This window comes from Fringilla coelebs (genome assembly GCF_963513975.1).
Source record: "Fringilla coelebs genome assembly, chromosome: 1".
NCBI classification, from domain to species: Eukaryota; Metazoa; Chordata; class Aves; order Passeriformes; family Fringillidae; genus Fringilla; species Fringilla coelebs.
The window spans coordinates 117665909-117686841 of NC_140028.1; the positions used below are offsets into that span (position 1 = coordinate 117665909).

General features: G+C 38.4%; 1 protein-coding gene across 2 annotated transcripts in view; it reads right to left on the reverse strand.

Annotated features, from left to right (window-relative positions):
* The window catches only part of PLCL2 (phospholipase C like 2), a 98882-nt gene that overhangs the window by 42011 nt on the left and 35938 nt on the right, over positions 1-20933 (reverse strand). For both annotated transcript variants that reach the window (XM_084209485.1, XM_084209486.1), the window contains exon 3: positions 617-3103. In XM_084209485.1, the coding sequence (XP_084065611.1) occupies positions 617-3103 (2487 nt within the window). The remainder of the gene's footprint in view (positions 1-616; positions 3104-20933) is intronic.

Below are 20933 nucleotides of genomic sequence, written 5' to 3' on the forward strand. Positions count from 1 at the left end.
TTTTTCCCTAAATTCAAGGTGTTTACTAATATGACATCTAAAGTAGGACAACTTCTTCTAGAAGCTGCCTTCTAACACCTCAGTGCTAATAGCATGTATTTCTAACGTAACTAGGAAGAACTGGAAACATGGAAAGGAAACTGATTTTCCTGAAAGTACTGCCTTCTATTTGGGACTAAAGGAAAAAGATAACTTAGGTGAAACTATGCTAAACATTCTTAGACATACAAATAAGGTCTCTGATAAGCATTACAGTCTCCCTTTTCTATCTGTTGTATAGTCTTCCCACATTTCTACTTAATTTTTTAAAACTAAAATATTGCCATACTTTCTTTTAGTGTATCTCTGATATTCCTTCAACGATATAGGATGAGGGTTGAGTTCTAACATTGGAGCCGTATTTCCACTTCACATTCAACAAAATACACGTGTGCATTCAAGCCTGCATCAGTAGAGAGTTCACCTAAAAGGCTCCTCAGACACGATCCATTCTTAGAGCTGTTCAGAATTAGACTCAAATAGTTCAACATACAAGACACTTAAAAAAGCAGGTATCCCATATGCATCATAATACAAAGGCACACACATGAACCAATAAATTACTATAAAACTGTACCTGCATATTTTCTCTCAAATCCGTAGCATCTCGAATAGGTTGGAGGGCATTCTTGAATACTTCATCTATTGTTTTAATCCATAATGTTCTCATAGAAGCATATTCCCTTGATTTCTTGCCCTTCCTCACAGAGAGGCCCCTCTTATGAGGTTTCCCACCACCCCTTCGATTAGTAATGGCCACATGCACGAACAAGGAAGCATGAGCTAAACTTTCACCAGTCAACGACTGCAGAGGAACGTGCCGATAACCAGTCTGGAGACACTCAAAGGGAATAGTGTACTGCCCGATAAACTCGTCCCCAATGTAATCATCATCCAGCACTACAAAACGCACCATAGCTAGCTCTGGTAAATTTATTTGAAATTCAAAGCTTTCATCAAAAATGGGATTATCCCCGTTCTGATGCATAGTTTTCGTCCTTTGCTCAGCACAGTCAGCAGGGATTCCATGTATTTCGACATAGACATAAGGATCCACAACATCACCTTTGGCACCTGATCCTTTGGGTTTAGGGAAGTTTTGCCCACTAATGATTTTAATATGAAGCAGCTGAGGTGAAACTCCAGGCACGGTGTCTTTTGTATTCGCGCTAAAGAAGGAAACTTCTTCTCTCATGATAGCAGGACGAAGGACGTAGCCACAGTTTCCATTTTGTCGAAACCAACCAATGTTAAGGTCCATCATTAAGCCAGGTGTTTGAAAGTTCATTGCTACAATCTGACAACCACATTTCCAAAAGTCCTGGGGATTCATATTACTAGAGTCAATCCTCATAGGACTGGGAAAAACCCTCGCGAGAAAACGTTTGTTATAATTTACAAAGTCTCCTGGGTTTTCATTGGCATATTTGCTAGCAAGCACTTCGTTAAAAGAGCACACTTCCCAGTACTTCTGGAGCTGAAATGAAACTTGAAACTCTTTGAACTGAACTGATTTACATATGCTTACCAGCTCAGAGAGATCTTTGCAGAGCTGGAATCGTTTCCCTGTCATTGAGTTTTGCTGTTCTACCCCCTCTTTTGCCACTCTCTGTGACATTTCTGCTCCTTCATCTTCATCTGTAACATCTCCCTCTAGTCCAGAACAATTAGCAGAAAGCTTCTTTGCTTTAATTAGTATTTTCCCTTTAAGTGACTCCGGTGATGGTAGATAAGACTCCTCAATGTTTGGAGACTGCGTATGCAGTTTGTCCCCCAAAATTTTCTTCATGTGCTGTACCATCACTTTCTGCTGCTTAATAGAACAATGATTTTCTAAACACAAAATAAGAGGGTATTCTGAAGCAAAAAAGGCATACTTGTTAATAATGTCAATCACACTACGGAAGACAATTTGTGATGTCATTGTATGCCCTGTGTAAATCACGGGCTCATTGTCTGGCCCATCCCATACGTCCAGTTCAACACTTCGACAGCCCATTTTTAGAGCGCGAATGTAACCCGTGATGTCAGAAGGCCCTCGAAACTGATCCTCTATCAAGTATGTATTATGAGATGAATTTATAAAATAATGAGATAAAGGTTGTTTCATATCTTGACAAACTTTTTTATGCTCTGGATCAAATATGTGGCAGTCTGGTGAAGTAAGGTAATTCGTAAACCCATCTATAGAAAGACAACCCTTTTCCTGGCCCTCTTTGGCTGGCTCGTATTTCTGAATAATTTCAAGGCTTATTTCTTCTGTGACCTGTGCCATACCCTGCTCTGCTTCCAAAAACATCATGAGGTCCTTGGTATCTAGAAATTCTTTATTGCTTGAAAACTGAACTAACAGGAAATAGATTTCAGGTCTGGTACAAAGCTCATGAAAAACTTCAATAAATTCTTCTTTTGTTACTTCAGTACCAGCTTTTTCCCTGGATCTATGTAACTCCTTGAATTTTAATTCAATTTTATTAGTTTTTAAACCAGGGTTTAAGTCTTTTATAAATTGTACAGCATTACATAGGGGTATATGTCCCAAATTATCTACATCTGATTCACTGAACATTTGTGAAAGCCACGAAGTCCGCATATTATCTTGAGTAGTTCCTAACATATCTAGAGTATGTTTTCCGTAAGAAATCAGGTATCTTAAGCCAGTAACCCAAATATTTGCAACGTCTGCTGAGTTAGCAACCAGATCTAGTGACTCATAATTTTCTCCATATATAATTGAAAATGCACAATCTTCCGATATCTGGTCGTATATTCCATTGCTGCGAAAGATATCCGTATTTTTTCCCGTTCTTACTTCTTTGATTGACTTGATATCAATCTTTGCTTTCTCAGAATCCTTTTTGGAAGGCTCCCAGCGCAGAGACTGCATGTCAGCATCCAGGAGGAAGTACCGGTGGTACACCCTGGAGTTGGATCGGACCTTCTTGAGCTCGGAGCCTTCCACCATGGCGTTGATGCAGTCGCTGGCGCTGCTGATCTTCTTCTCCGTGGGCATGCTGCTGAACGACACAGTCTTCTTCCTTTCTCGCTTCTGCTTCGTACCATCCTGGTAAACAAAGGGGGGGAGAGAAAAAAATAATGTGTCAGTGTGATTTTGCTCAACATTGAAATAGGTTTCAACTTAAAGCTGAAAGTTCATCAAGCAGTTCAATAAAGTCTGTGTGATTACCAGAAAGATGGAAATTCTTACTGGCACCATCACAAAATACTAATAATGCCTTAATATTTGCATAATAATGATGTATTATTGCATACATGTACGTGCATTTTATTTTATGAGTTGTACCCTACTTAGAGAGAGAACAGGTTCTAAAGTCAAGGCAGTAGGAAGCAAGCTTTTCTCTGAGTCCTTATACAGTCCTATATATACCTGCCAAACTTGTCAGTACAGAATATAATGCTTTAATACCATGCTGACAGGGTCCTTGGACCACAGAAACATTAATACACAATTAACTACATAAAATCCATAGGACACAGTCCTAACTACATAAAATCCATAGGACATGGCCCTAATCTAAGCATACAAGACTTAGGAAGCGCTTTATGCAAAGCTCCCTTCACTAGAGCACCCATCCATGTTCTTCCCACAGGCTGCCCACAGCACTCACACATCCCTCCCTTTGGCAGGAAAATACCCACAGCAGTCTAAAGAAGCTGCACTGAAACACAAGGAACTGGACTGGGGCAGATGCAGCTCTGCAATTTCTGAGCTTCAGAAAATACAGCAGTGACTCAGAAGGGAACTTCTGAGATGGTTAAACTGTTTCCAAAGAACATTGTGTCATTAGAAAGAACTTGAATAGATGACCTGGTCAGGAAGGGAAACAAAAGTGATTCACCATTGCTCTTAAAGCAATTAGATAACCCAGAGATCTTACTTTACTAGAGAAAGTATATAAGGATATATAAGCATAAAAAAAAGGGGGGAAAGGTAATTTAGCTACCTTTATTGTACCCATTTGTATTAATTAAAGCAAGTGCAAATAAATTGGCAACACGTGACTTAAGTACTATCAATTTCATAAGAACTGAATTTTAGAAACTTGTGTGCTTTCATTATCTGCATTTTCTGAGACTAAAAAATGCTAGGATTTTTCTTCTGAAAGCAACGCATCTTAAGGAGCTAATTTTTAGTCTGAAATAACACTTGCACTAAAATATTTTTATATTAGATACCTTAATTAGAAGTGTTCTTCTTATAAACTAGCACAGTGCAAAAAATTAATTTTCCAGCTTTACTAAAAAAAATATTATATTCCCTGAAACAGTTTTCCATTTGAAGTATGTTCCAATGCAAATCAGCAGTGCTTAAATAGGAGAAAGGAAAGTGAAAGAAAACTTTTAACGATTGCTGTGCTGAACAGATGTTCAAATAAAAACCATCCATTACAAAATGCATTTCCAGCTCAGTACACACGTGCTGTATGTTTAATTTCATTAAATTAAAAATGCAGAGTCCTGGTTTTGTAATTTAATTTATAAGCATCTGAAAAGTCTTTCACTGAAAACAATGATTAGTAAAGTGAGCAGCCTTAATATTTGATGTTCTGTGTTTGAGAAAATTAATCAACCATACCATTCTTGCACCTTTAAGGACAGCAGAATTTGCTTTGTTCAAGTTCTCAAGAGACCAGTAAACGTGAATAACCCTGCAGAAGACTGTTTTATTTCCAACTGCAGATCAAACACCTGCAATGGATACTGCACAGGGTTGACTCTCAGAATCTCATTACATGCAGTTTAGGCATAAGGATTGTTTCCAAACAACAGCAAATTTCCTTAACTTTAAAAAAAAAAAAAAAAAAAAGAAATCAAATGTGGTTTTCTTTTTTTTTTGCTTACAGAGATTTTTGTTCTATTTTAAGCCTAGCTTGTTTGTCTACCTATTTATATCTCCTAACCTGAAAAAGTGGCAAAGGACAATCCCACATAAGTGAGCAATGACATTCCTGCCTGATACTTCAGGGCTTGGAATTAAACATTTTGAAACTCCTTAATGCTCCAGATTTCTCAGTCACGGACCTGAGAGAGGAATACTGTTGATTGAGAGACAGCTGACACCAGAACCATCAAGGCCTGGCAAATATTATCTTACCTGACCATGATCAGAAGAAAGGTCTACACCTTTCCCTATGATCAGGGCTATATCTGATCCAAGTCACTGAACCACAAAGGAAAAAAAAATATTTCCTATTTCTGGATGCCATCTGATGTAAAGAAGCCCATCTCCAGGCAGTTCCATTGCCAGCTCTGAAAGCTTGAATTGGAGTTCATGCATTGGATCAGAAGAGCAATTCCATATATCACCTGCAAAATTATTTCACCTGTCTGCCAGATGAATTCGCAGCCAGTTCAGCAGTACTCTTCATTTTTGTAAGGTAAAGGAGTCTAGCCACTCAGATTATTTATATAAAGCCAGCACCACAGTGTGAATTGCTGTGAAAACATTCTGAGCTCCAGAACACCCTTCATAAGTTTTTGCTTCAGAGATCAATAATTCTGAGCTACCAGATTGCCAGCGCAAGTCCCCATCCTGACAGACATGGAAGCCACGATCAATCTCTGTGTGATCAAAGACACTGTTGAGAAGAATTCACCTGTCTGAATCACCCACCTGTCTGAAAAGACACAGAAAAGAAACTCTCACTCCACAAGCTGAGAATGCAATTGCACAGAGCATGCACAAACCGTGTGTGAAACTCATTTGTGAGCCTTGGCAATATAGCCTGGCATGGAGGAGACAGATTTATCCTGCTCTAAGATGTGGAGGATTTCGCCCCGAAAGTGAGGTGGTATTCATGAACTGGGTGAAGTCTCTCACAGCCTTAGATCTGCCCTGAATCCAAAAGAATGGCACATCAGAAAACTGCATCTGAACAAACACAGGAGTGATTTCTTGGCATTCATAAGACTTACAGGGTTCACACTGTTCAACATGCTGGAAGTGACACTGACTCTACAGCGCAGATGCATAATTCAGTCCAAGGCAGCAGCTACATTTGTTGTGCCGAAACAACTTTCAGTCTTTCTAGGATCTCTCACACAATGAAGAACCATGTCTATCTACAGTTTATAGCATGTCCTGTCATCATTACAGGACTTCCCCTAAAGACTGTGTGCTTCATAAGACTAATCACTGAAACCAGAACAACCATCTCATCAACACATCTCCTAATAGTATTCATGCTCCAGCCAAGGTCACCTGCAAGATGTTTTGAGGAATAGAGGAGACCACAGATAAAACTGTTTTGAAACATTGCTCATAACCACTACAAGCGACTGCACAAAGAGTTTAGTTTATCCAGAAGTTCCTAGCAACAGAAAGCAAAGCATCCAGCAGTTCAAAAAACAGAAATAATCCCAGCTGTCACCTGTGGCACTTAAGAGACAGAGACAGCTGGAGAAAATGGATTAAAAGCACAAGGAGGGAAGAATATATCCATGATAACTTCTTTTTATTCCTCTCAAGGTACCAACAAAGAAATCTCTGTGTGACTAAGACAGCACTATCTACAAAATAGAATTCTGGAGACAACAGAGAATCTTGAATCAGACATTGAGAGAGATGCACCTCATTCCTGAACAGCAATGCTTTTAATTTATGCAACTTTAAGATAAAATTACTTCAAAGGCATCTCCAATAACCACTGGTACTGATAGGGGCAGAGCTCAAACAGAGATTTGATAATGTAACAGATCGGGATGATAGAGGAAATGATGAGTACTGTATGGTTTGTAAATATCTCCCAGAGGAAAGGAAGCAGAGAGAGAACTTTATGACCTGTAAATGCCCAAATGAATCATGCCCCAGAAGCAGTACTTAAAATATATTTAAACACCAAGTTGCCAAGATGTTTAGGTACCACTTGGTTGAGTGGAATTAAGAACACAGCCCAGGGCAGGGGCTTGCCAACCCCCTCAAAGTGGCAAGTGTGGGGCAGCAGCTGGAGCACAGTGCAGGGCACTCCTTCCACCTGCCAATACAGAATGGTCCTCACACTGGCCCATGCAAACTTTGGAGATGGGTGCCCGTGATCCTGCCTCTCTCCATGACTAAAGACACCTGCTCTTTTCAGAACAGAAGACTTCAGACAGAAAAGAAAACAGTAACAAGAGGAAGTGACACAATGACAGATTTTTAGAGCACTCCTCTGGGAAGTGAAAGTCCCTGATGTCACAAAAGATAAACATTTCACTTGGTGACCCTGAATGCAAAATTTAGTCCACGTAGCAAGTACCCAAACACTGAATTCTTTTCCTCCCCAGGTGACACGTCCTGCTGCTACTTGTTTATGCCCTAACCATAAAGAATTTCCATTCATTTTCATATAGCAGAGGCTCACCAAAGTATGGAAGGCAGCTCCATGCTCGTCTTGAGGGCACATGGCTGAGCACTCCAAGATGCCCAGACAGAGGGGAGAGAGCCCAGCCACTCCATGAGCACCTGAGTGCTCTGCCAGCCAAGCAATTAGGTAAGAAACAAGAACACTAAACAAGAACACAAAACACACCTGCTGAAGTGCAGCACCTCACTGCAGGATTTTTGATTGCCAAGAGGTGAGCTTTGACAACCTCTGAGAAAACTCACACACCTTGAGGCAGTGATAGTACACAGTCTGTGCAGGAGCTACAGCCCCAAGAATGCCTATTAAGTTCATCCCAAGCAGGCTTAGACACAAGATAAATGTGAACCATTCAGCCCAGAAAAGTCTGCACAGAGGTGTAGTAATAAGACTGTTCTCATATACAGCATCTCAAGAGCTTTCAATTTTATTTTTTTTTTGCATATAAGTTCTGAATTGAGTGGCATGCTTGTGAACCTCAAGGCCAGTGGTGTGCCAATACTCTGAGCAATTACAGGTGAGCGGGTAAGAAGAAAGGCTGACCCAAGTTTTGTAGTTTTAATTTTTATCAAATTGCACCATTATTTCATGTAATACAGCATGAAAGCTATTTTAGATGCAATTTAATGTACCTCTGTAGCAAACAGTTTCAGTAAAATTCAATACTTTATGATGAGAACAGGCAGCCTTATGATCTACATAATGAACACAGAGTGCACTACTCTTCTGACACTATGTAACTCATTGATGACTTTTTTTTGTAGTAGATGTGATATTTATGTAGTCAATTTGAGTACAAGACCTGCCTGTTTTCATCAAATGCAATTCAGCAGTAATTGCAAAATCACCTAGCTTGAAGACATGATGTATAACAAGCCTATTTCAGGAAGTGGTAAGTTAAAAAAACCACAATTGATGCTTTGTTTATTTAATTAAGAGTCTTAAACCGTTTTCTTCAAAATAGAAACCTTGAAATTTATAGATTTTCTTCATATTTAAGGAAGCATGTCTATACATAAATAAGTCTCCTCAAAGGAAAAAAGTACTTCCTTAAGTTAGAACTTTAAAATATTAATTTTTAATGCATTTTGTTAAAAGTATTATAATATCATTAACTTGTTCTTTTCCAAGGTTCCACCTGTGGTTTTAGAGATATAAATGCTAGTGTATATGAGCAAATGAGCTACAAAAGCAATGCCAATATCATATCATCTTTATAAATATTTTTAGCACAAAAGTTTTTAGGGTTTTCTTTGAAAAAAACCACCTGTAACCGAAACAGCAATGATGAGCAGGACCACTTGTTTTTGGCAACACGTACAAAAAAATAAAACATCTTATATATAGTTTAACTATGCACAGCTGCCAAATCATTCTACAACACAGAAAGCAGCATAAAAGAAGCTAAGCAAGTTTTTGTGTAAAAGAGGCAGTGAGAAAAAAGGAAGGAAAATATCAGGTAACTGAATTTAGCACTGATTTCAAAAGTCACATGCAGTTAAAGGCAGAGTGAGAATCCTGTTTGGAAGAATGCAGGGAAAAAAGGAGAAAAGGGCGGGGAGGAGGAAGGAGAGAGGTGGTGGTGCAGAAAAGGCACTTCACCATCCTTGTCCTCGATGGCCCCTCTCTCAGCCTAATTCTCCTGGAATCACCAATTCAGCAGAAGAATCTGCTGGCAGCCACCACTCAGCCCCTCTACTCCAGCCAAGCATCCTCTCTTCCTAGTCAGCACCTTTCCATTTGCCACTACCAGGAGATTCACATCCTTTTTAATGCTGTTCCACAGCTGCCCAAAGCTTCCAGAGCACGTGGAAACCAGAACAAGAAAAAACTCTCCAAGCTCAGCTGACAGGATCCCAAACACTTCAGAAAGGGCACCTGTTAAATCAGCCTGTGCCCAACAGACTCAGCAGCCACTGTTTAACTGCACACAGCTCCCAGCAGTTGTATGTAAAACAAAGCACAGTCCTCGACTGAAACAACAACTATCTGAGGAGAGACAAAAACATCAGCTATTTGGAAAACACAAACCCTCCCACTTGTTCTGAATCTCTGTATTTGTGCTCAGCATTTAAATATTTCCCCAAAAACTGGTACTCATGACAAATCTGTTGTTGGCAGAAATCTTTGAAGAGGAACTTATTTCTCTAATGTGTGGCGGGTTGACCCCCGGCAGACCCAGTTACACCATGTTATAAATAACAATGAGGAACAAAACTATGATTAGTTGAATAAGTGACAATTCTGGGTTGATCTTTTGTTTTTGCTGGTTTTTTCCTTTGGTTGGTCTTTTTTGTTTTGTTTGGGGTTTTTTTGTTTGTTTGTTTTTTGGGGTTTTTTTGTTTGGTTTGGTTTTGGGTTTGTGGGGTTTTTTAGTAAATGAATTCTGTGATTCAAGGAATATGGACACAGGTACTCAATATTCAAACAAAAATGACCTATATTATTTCAGATGAGCAAACTGCATGGTTCCTGATAGAGTTAAACCAATTCTCTCTTCAGCCCCTCTTCAAAACATTAATTTTCTGTCCTGTCTCTTCCTCCTCCTGCCCCAGTTGCATTCGCCCTTCTCCCCAGTTCAGCTCCTCAGGCCCTCATTAGCAGCTGTCTAACACACAGTAAGTTAATTTACCTCACTACCTCAGGAAACAAAAAATCTATTTTCTTCCAAATTAGTTTTCTGCAATTTTAGTGAGCTGAAACAACAGTCCATGTGACCAGCTAAGTATCAGAACTGGTTCAAATTAACCACTAGAAGCAAAGAACCGATTAAAAACTGGTGGAAAGAACAGAATCACTGACGTTTATAAAGAAATTAATTCCATTAAAATCAATGTAGTTGAAACTCTTCCGTTGAAATCTGATCCTACATGAACTGACAGTAGAGTTTTATGTCATTAGGTTCCGTGGTTGACTCAATAACCTTAAAGGTCTTTTGCAATATAATTCTATTAGGGAAAACAAAATCTCTCATCTTGGTCCACCTCACAGAGTACAGCCTCAATTTCACAAATATATAAAACATAAAGGCAAGCTATATAAAAGAACTGCCAACATCATAAAATAACAGAATTGAGGTTCTCAGGCTCTTGGGCTCATTTTTTTCTGCCTCATTTCAAGAAAACAGGACACCAGAAAATTTATGATTCAATGACATGAGAGAGATCACTTTCACACTACCTATTAGAAAGAGCAGAGAAAAAGTCGCCTGTGCTGGCCTTGTTGCTGTTATAGCAGCAATTTAACTCAAAAGACTGTGACTCTGATGAGCCAGGAAATAACAGGATATGGTTTGCAAATAGAGTCTAGACCAAAGGCTTTCTCTGCAAAACTTCCTACAGCAGAGCTTATTTAATCATTTGATCAGCTTACCAAGAGTGAAGAAACCATCTTTTAATACGTTTTTTATGTTGCTGTCTCAAGTATCCTCAGGATTTTCATTATTCAAGTGCTCTCACAGGATGTCACAGGGGAGCTTTCCATGTGCTCCATGGCACAGATACAGATTCACAGAATATTCTGAGTTGGAAGGGACTCACAAGGATCATCAAGTCCAAGACACAAATATTCCAAAGACATACACAGACATGATGCTGTTGCTCCCTTCTCACTCGTCTCTAACATAAATCCACTCCATATTCTTTTGAAGAGAAATTAAACAATCTGATATTGCCTGCTCTGCTGAAAATAGAGGACTTGGAGCTACTTTTACTATGTTTGACTTGGACCTAAATTTTAAAAAGTCTGTGGCAACTAAGACTTCCACATTCTGCAGTTCCATGATGCCATTTATGTTTGCATTCCAGCAGCAATTACTAGGATACACCATTCTATGATTCTATCATTTTATAACATAATTTACTAATTTAATTATATTATACTATGTATGACATTATAATTCTGTAATTGATATATTATACAAATAATATTATATCTGAGCATTAAAGCACAGTAGCAAAACCAAAATTCAAACACCACTGAGGCATTCTTTCTTGTATGAGTTCATCTGCATATTTATGAAATTAAAATGAAGGGTCATTTGGTTTTAGGGGTTAATTTCCAATACAGATTAGCAGGGCAAAGGGGAAAAAACGTCTGATCTGAAAAGAAAATAAATAAGAAGCATTTAAGGAAACTCCCCAGACTGCTGTGAGCACTGAGAGAGCCAAAGCCTGAGTTATGCTTGGCATAAGTGTCTCCGCTCTCAGTGTTAGAGTCAGTTACAGTTCAGCCTTCTGGGGAGCATTTCCAACAGAGCAAAAGAGGTATCCCATTATCACAAACTTGATAAAAGCAAAACATGCATACTTCAGATCCAAACAACCAACATCTTAACCAAAGCCATATGCAATAATTATTTATGAAAAACAGCAGTTACTAAGTCCCGAGTCTTAAACTGAGGAAACTGCACTGACAGAAAGCTATTAAAAATTGCTTGATGGCATGAAGAGTTTTAACCCTAGGTAAGTAAGAAGAGAGCCTTTTAAATTTCTAATTTCTCACATACTAAGAAATCATATTTAAACTATGACAAACAGGTCATTTTAACTACTGCAGAGAAACTTACATTTATTATAACCATTTATTTTTTCTGCCATCAATTATCAGAAAAAATGATAGAAGGTACAGATGCTTTTTGCTTGAATAATAACTGAAGATGTCAAAGCTGATGCTGCATGTAAAAGTACTAAAGGATTTGAAACTGGCTCAACAAAAAGGTTCAACAGGTTTCAGCACAGCTCAGGAGGGAAGAAGGCTCTGAGTTTTCAGTTATCCCTAAAACCAGCAAGATACTCTTTCTGCACACATGCACACCTATTTAAACCCTGAGCATTTTCATTCTCAGGTCTTCAATACCGTTTTAAGTACCCAAGCATTATAGCTAAGATACACTTTCAGGGGCATTCTAATCAGGACATATTTACAAGATTTAATATGCAGCAGTCTGAAGTTGAGTATCAGATTCCCTTCCAGAATTCATAGCTGTATGTTAGTTCCACTGGTAGAAAGCATGGCTTTTTTCCATTTCTTGTTTCAGCCACAAACAGCAATTCGATCGAATTGGCAAAATACGCAGCACAGCTGTCAGCCTTTAAAGCAAAAGTACAGCATGTGGGTGACTCTGAAATATAACAGAGTAACTATGTTTAAGATTTCTGAAATTTCAGATCCAACCTCTGCAGAAAGCTGCTTCACCCTTCCCTCAGCTGCTGCCCTTCAGCATTATAGGGGAAGAGAAGGCAACAGCATCACCAGCAAGAGGTGAGACGGAGCACTGGCTCAAGACTCCCAACCCCTTTCCACTCTTAGGAAAGGCTTCTCAGCAGCTTTTCCAGATCTTCCCACAGACATAAGTGCTGGCTTTGGTTTACTTGGTTTACTTTCACAAAGTTACTTTGGTTTACTTTCCTGCATAGCAGGCAGAGACTCTATCCTACCTGACTCAAAACAAATCAGGACAAAACCAGCTGACATAAACAAGCTTGTGGAGTGTGCATCTTAGGATGCCCCTACAGCTATGTACTCCATGAAATTACTTAAGTTTAAATACATAAAAAATCACTAATATGGAAGACAACATCTTACTCCATGCAGACAAGATTTTTATTTTCAATGCTGCATATGCAGCCAACAAATGAAAACAATTGTTTGTTATGATTGAAAAACTTAGTCAGAAAGCAGAAAAGTACCTCATCTCTCTCTCTGCTTTACTGTAAGAGGAAGTCTACATGATATTCCCTTAACTGTCAGCATCTCTTGCTCACAAAAAATATACAGCAGATTGACCACAAATGTGTTATCTGATTTACAGGAATGGTTCTTTCACACATCCTTACAGGTCAATGTTATGACTAAATCATGCATTTTTACTTTCCCTGATGTGGCAAAATGTTCCCTTCCACCTGTGCTGTCAATTTGTGTATTTTGTCCAAATTTCAATTCAAATGTCATCTGTTCTCTTGGAAAGCTCCTGGTGTTTTTGTGTGCTTTCCTGTAGCTGAGTGTTTTCCAGGGAACAACACAGAAGTAAAACTATCACATATAGGTTATTTATTCCAAGTCAGACATTCAGGCTACAGAGCAATAAAATGTAACATTTTTTTCATTCTAAAACTATCATTACCACTGCCCTGCAGCTTTCAATTCATCAACTGATTTTCTTCACTCCAGTGATTGATGAATGGTGTCTTCAGATTTGCTTCTGGACTAATTTTAATTGGACTAGCAAATTTCACAAGATAAGTTTAAAGAAAGAAACAGAACTTCACAGACTGAGTTGTTCTTGTGTGGTTTGAGATAAGTTCCTTTTTGTCAATTAGGAGAGAGACTATTACCAATATTAACTCTTCAATGCTACAGAGTTCATGCAAACAATTCAGTTTTAAATTAAATACAAAACTTGGAACTTTTAGATACTTACAGCTTGCTAAACAAATATTATCTTGCAAATTCTTGAGTTGCTACTTCAGCCTTATTGCTTCGGTGGCAACAGTAATTAAACAGTGATAACTAGCTGTTGATTTTTAAGGACAATTCTTATGATACAGAAACAAAATACTTACTAGGTTATCACACCTAGTAAGACAAGACATGAGTACCCAAACACGTTTCCTAACCACATAAGGCTGTTTCTGACTTGTTTTCCTCGTTGATTTTTAGGTGTATGTAATTTAGAGTTGTCAAAAAATTGCAGGAAATTCTCATGCTGAATGCTACATCAATTCCCTTTTCCCCCCCTTAACTCAGTTCTTTAATTATTCATAGCAGTTACAGGCACTTAGGAAAGAACAGTGAACTATAAATATTTAATACGAGATGCCTGTTACAGAAAGACATGAGAGAGACTACAATAATCAAATAAAGTATTTGTTTATCCTAAGCAAAATAAAAAGCAAGGCAGGAGATCTTTATATTTATATAAATGTTCATAGCTTTGACAAACCAAACCTAATAAGTCGTCAGCATGCTTTACCAAATAATTACAACTAAACAAATAAAAATTGGCAGGTATACCAGTTTGTTCAGACTTTTAGTACTTCAAAGGAATCTATTTTGATTGCTTGCTGCAAGTTTCCTTGTGAGGAATGCTGAAGAGGGATCACTACAGGACATTATAGTTCCAAGATATTAAAGGATGCAAGAGTCAAGAGTAAATACACTGAAGACAATTTTTAAATACTCATCTACAACAGCAGCATCTTAGCAAGTAGCTGCTGAGAAATTCTCACTATAAATTAAAATTACAGCAGTTGGTGTGGTAAAAAAGTATGAAAGAACTTTAAAATACTGTCACATACAGTTTATAACCCTTCTAGTTGTGGAGGAAGGCTAAGGATACAGCACTCAAACTTCAGTATAATATGGCAGGCAAAAAAAAAAAGGCAACTTTTAATTTTCAGAACTCACTGTACTTAATACTTGATACAGGCAATAATGAAAATATGTTAATACTATAACTGTCTTCTGTGGAGGAAAAAAAATTAGTAGGAAAACAAGATTCCTTTTTTAAACCACTAAGGGAAACATCATTAATCTTTCATTACAATGTTCACATACCATATCTCAGTATCCTGTATGCAGCTTTCTAAATTTCTTACACACCACAAATACTCAAAAAGTCACAGTGTAGAGCACAAAAAATTCACTCTCATGATATCCAAAACTAAAGCCAGTCACAGAAGCAAAACAATGTTCTCATAAGTTTTCTTCAAGTTCAATTACTTTCTGCTCACTCTGAAACCAAAGGCCTCCACTGGTTCTGCTGACAGCTATCCCTGTCCTCTGAAATCAGCTCAGGGTCCCACCATGAAGGCTCCCCTGCCTAAACCAACAGGAAAAAATGTGCATGCCTGGGGTGGGCAAGAAAAGGCTGAAGAAGGAAAGTTTAGATAATCCTTAGAAACTACATTAATTTTCCTTATCTCAACATTATAGCCACCCACCATGAAAACTCACAATGATTCAATGATTTCATGGGGAGAAGTTTTATTCTTGTTCAATGCAAGAGGGAGACGGAAACTAGAACTGTTCCCTTACAGTCAACACCCTCACCCTCCCAGCTTCCTACTTCCAACTTCCCTTTGTTATAACTACTGGTTAAACAACACCTTCCAAACATATGATTTTAATAGTTCATATTTTCTTGTTTTAAAATGATTTGAACATTCATCTTCAACATGGAAACCTTTGTGAAAAAAATGTTTTCTTTCCCTAAAACTGTTCCTCAGAACTGAAAATGTATCACAGGAGCCACTTGTGTATCAAAAGAATGCTGTTTTAGTTTAATCAAGATGTGGTGGAGAGTATATTCAGATTGTACTTGAAAGTTTGCCTGTACAGTGGACAGTAATGTAAAGAAAATCCCAGCTGTAAATGACACCAGTGTACCAGAAAAAGTACTAGAACAGACACAGTTATATCTGCAAATGTGTCTTTTGGTTACCTGCCTTACTCCTCCCAGTAGATGAATTATGCCAGAAAAAAAGCCTGCTGTTAGAATTTGTGTGGTCCCTAAAAATGGAGCTGGCCCCTGTGTCACCTACACCAATAAATCTAGCCAAAAGCAGAGAAGCCTTCAGTATTAATACTTGCACTTCAATCCTGAAAATAAAGGTAAGCATCCAAATGCCACAATGAAATCTGAAAGAAGAACATTTTATACATTTGAGAACTCTCAGAAGAGTTTAACAGATTCAAAGACTAAAAAAAAAAACCAAAAACAATGAAAAGCACTGACACTGACATTCAAAACTTTTGGGGTTTATTTTTTTTTCTTTAGAAATAGATTGTATGTAAAACATTTTAAAAGCATGTCTTTAACCAATTTCCACATGTTTCTGTAAATTTATACTGCAACATGACTTGCCATGTTGGACTCAACAGAACTGAAGTTTAAAATGACAGAGGGGCAAAAGGGAAGCATGAGAAGTGAGAGGAAGCAGATGTGCCATTAAGGGAATGCTGCTTTGGAAGATTTAGATTTTTGTACTAAGAACAGAAAGAATAAATCCAAAGGAAAATAATTTGCTGGACTAACTTGATGCAATGGCTAATTGAAAAGTTAACCAAAATATGAATTATTTGAATACTACATTTTGTACACATATACACACGTAAATATAGGATTCAGTATCTATTTCCCACTTTGAACCCTGAACTAAAAATAGTCACATTATCATTGAAAATGCTATAAATCAACCAATTCTCTGAGACACAAAGATAACTGAACGCAGCAAAAATATTCTGGCAATATTAACAGTACTGTCTATTCATGTTTACAGCATCTTGTTGCTGGCCAGTGTTTCCTTATCACTGGATTTTAACTGTCAGTACAAACAATAAGTGGTATAACTATTTCACACTGACATTTGATCACTTCTCATTTGATATATGTTGAATGCTTATTTCAACACCTTGTTTTATGCTGCAACTCTAGCTCAATCTTCCAACCAAGTGTAAATTAGCTATTTAAACCTGTAGAAATAGGACACAAATTTTACAAATTTAGAAAATCAACAACAATTTGGTCCCAGCCTGTTACACTGGATTTGTTCTCAAATACAGCAGAAATATCCCAGTTTATACAGAATCTTTTCCCTACCACAGTATTTGCACACTTCTCACAATGGCATTTAGTTACAATAAAAACTATTTCTTAAAAGATTTATGAGAAGGAAGGAAATCGTGGCAGAGCAAGCTTCGTGATGATAAAAGTCATTGAGACAGAAGCAGGCTGTTTCCAGGGCTACCAATGAACCACATATTATGTTTTAGATGGTTTCCTAGGAAAATAATCCTAGGGATCACATCATCTAAGAATGCATAAGAGACACAAATTCTCCTAACTTTAAAAATGTATCTCTTTATTTTAAATAAATCTGATAAAAGAGGAGATTTAAAGATGATCTAAAGTCCATAGACTTGCCAAAACCAGGCAGTTGGGAATAAAAACAGAATCAGCAAAATTCAGATTATTAAAAAAAGCATAGATCAAAAGTTCACACCTCCTTCAATCCCCAAGTCAACCCACAAGACACAATCCCACTGGAGCTGGGGTGTCACCTGATGCTTTCCACGATGTAAAATTTTAGCCCAAAGAACAATTTTTTCCCTTCTTTATTTTTCATTCTGGCTTCACTTAAATGGAACAGATATACAATGCTGAGATCTAAACATGTGAGCTCTTTACTGCCTCTCCCTGAGATTTCCTTAGCAGCCATTACGGCACAGCCGAGAACTCCCGAGGGCTGGATAAGAAAAACAAAAGCTTGTTGTTTAACGTTATCAATCAAACCCTGCTCCAAGAAGGGCAGGTGTAGAGTACCTGCCTCTTTAAAGACAACATTCTCTGCTACTACACAGACTAAGATTCCTTATCTCTTCTAGGCAAGACACCAGAGAGGCTTATCTCATCTGAGCATGACCTGCTGTCTTCCCACAGAAGTTCCCAGCAATTTTGAAAGAAAACAGGAAAGGTTTCAGAAGAGATCTTAACCTGTGTCAAAATCCCCACTGCAGTAAACTGTTTTTTTCAATGTAGGAAATTCATGTATTGCCTGAAGTGCTTAAAACCAGCACTGTACTCTTCGCCTTCTTTTTCTACCAAGAGAGTTGCAAACTGCATCTGACCAAAACCAGCCATCTCCGTGCCCTTAGCAGATACTGACAGATACACACAAGAAGGTCATGAAACTTCCTTGTATTAACACATTTTCACCTGTGTTGGAACACCTGAACTAAACTGTAAAATTTCAGAAATTGCTCCTCTCCAGATTATCCTAATCTCAAATGATTTATTTTCTACAGGGAGATCAGAGCTTCGTACGAGGGTGACTGGAGCAGTCTTCTGCAGACATTGCTCCTTGGGGCAGTGGGCTTTGAGCTTCCCACAGGTCAGTAACCTCAGGATACTCAGAATCCCATCTACTGATAACTGATTCTTAAGACAATTCAGTGCACGTCTGTTCAAAGGATAACAGTAACTGGAGAACTCTTTACACGTGGATAGACAATCCCGCTTCATTTTTGCTTCAAATATACCAAGAACACTTAGTAATTGATAAATTAAGCTGACATCACCCTCGACCTGCTGACAGCACTTCACCCAACACATACAGGAGACTGTTGGCCCTCTTTGCTGCGAGGATGAATTATTGACCAAGTGTCAGATTCTCATCCAGCAGGGCCCTAAGGTCCTCCTCAGTAAAACATGAACAATTTTCATAGATAGGGCTTAAAAATGGCTTAAGGCCTGTCAACAGGAAAAAGAAAAGTTAATATGCTACTGATACATGTACCATTGGTAATTTTTATCACAACTAAGAACCATTTCTGTGTAATTTGTTTGTTTTAAACACAGTCATTTTAGGAGGTTTGGTCCTAAAGATAGTGTGCTCAGTGACATAAACTGAATGAAAATCCATTATGCAGAGGGTTCATATTGGCTGCAACTTATTATAATTTCAGTATAATTTAGCAGTTGCTTGTGTTCTCAACAAAGTGCCAATGCTGGCCACAGTTTCGTTATCCATTGTTAGGAACCCCTTTGCTTATTATTTAATAACTTGTTTCCCTAATCATTATCAGCCTCGCCAGTGCTGAGTGCAGAGGGACAATCACTGCCCTGGTCCTGCTGGCACACAACTGCTGATACAGGCCAGGCTGCCACTGGCCTGTTTGGCTACCTGGGATTGCTCCTGGCCCATGCTCAGCTGCTGTTGACCAGCACCCCAAGGTCCTTTTCTGCTGGGCCGCTTTCCAGCCACTCTGTCCCAGCCTGAAGCACTGCCTGGGGATGATGTGACCCAAGTGCAGGACCTGCTACTGGCCTTGTTGAACCTCAGACCACTGGCCTCAGCCCATTTATCCTGTCCAGATCCCTCTGCAGAGCCTTCCCACCTTCCAGAAGATCAACACTCCTGCCCAACTTGGCATCACCTGCAAACTTATTGAGAGTACACACCATCCCCCATCCAGATCATTGACAAAGATATTAAACAGGGCTGGCCCAATACTCAGCCCTGGGCAATGCACCTTGAGACCAGGCACCGGATGGATATGATTCCATTCATCACCACTCTTCAGACCTGTCCAATGATCCGTTAACTCACATATTTGTCTATATTCTGTATATTAGAGAGAAAAGATACCATTTTAGCACACAGCCTACCTGCTGGTTAATTAGAAAACACCAAAAGACACAGTGTTGAAAAATCTTTAAAAGCCATATTATACATACCACAGTTTACTGATTAGCTTGTTAATGATGATTATAAACATTCTTAAAACTTCAAGAGAATATCTTCTATGCTCTTCAAGACTTATAACTTACATACAGTCTATGCTTTTCCCAGAGTTTCTGGTTAATTTCTAAGCAATACAGAAAACACAACTCAGAGCAAGCACAGGGTTAGAAACTTTCCCTGGTATAACACTACTAGGTAACTCTGGATGTCTACAAACTAGACAAGACTAAAATACACCAATAAACCCATGACAAAGTTCCAAAATGTTATTGTTATTACATAGACCCAAACTTCCTGGAACAGCTACTTATTTTTGGAGTTCAACTTTCAGATCTTCCAACAAACCTTTTTAAGTGATTCATTTTCCTGCCCCCTAGCAATAGTCAGTCACCCTTTTAAGGAACCCCAAAGTGAACATCATCAGTTTATGCATGTTCAACTTCAAGCAAATCTTACAGGGCTGTAATCCTTTTTCAGTTCCTAACTGACTAATAGTTGGTGAAGTAACATCAGACCAACAGTATTATGTTTCAAGATGCATGAAAACATATCCAAAAATTTTCTCCTCCATTTAGCTGTTCACTTCACTTTGTGAGAACGTATCACAGCTAGAGAATTATAATTCTAGTTTTGTTCCCATATGCCAGATTGAACAAATGTTAGGCAGAGAAAATAGATACATTTTATGGATGTTTGCAAGTATATTATTCACTGATTTATAAGACGCTGGTGCCTAACAAGAAATGTTTACTCAGGCAACCTTCCTAAAATTCTATGTTGTATGGTAATAGGACTGCAATTCTGCCTGAGATTAGAAGTAAATTACTGTATCCAAAACCACCAGGTATGAACATAACTTTATGAACAGCTAGTCTGCCATACTTATCATTTTGTCGGGGACATAACGGAACAACACACACATTAGCAATGCAAGACTCCTCAAGAAAACTGGCAGACTTCTCACAGCTCTGGATCCAGCAGTGTGTGGAAAACTCATAAAAATGTGTGACTGGAAGGCACCAAGTGCTGCTGGTGAGACTGCACACACATCCGCTGGCTGGTTCCAGAAACAAACTGAACAGCTGAACCCGAAGGCTAAACAACAGCAAATCTTTTGGATGCTTCTCATCCTAACACTTGAACCAGCTTCAGGAAAATGTTCCAAATTCAGACTGCAACTCTTCACTGTGTAAGATTCACTTGTTTTGACTAACTTTAGATGTTACAAATGTAGCCAAAGTCTAAGCAAAATCGACAGGGTCACTTGTTGTCATCAGAATGACAA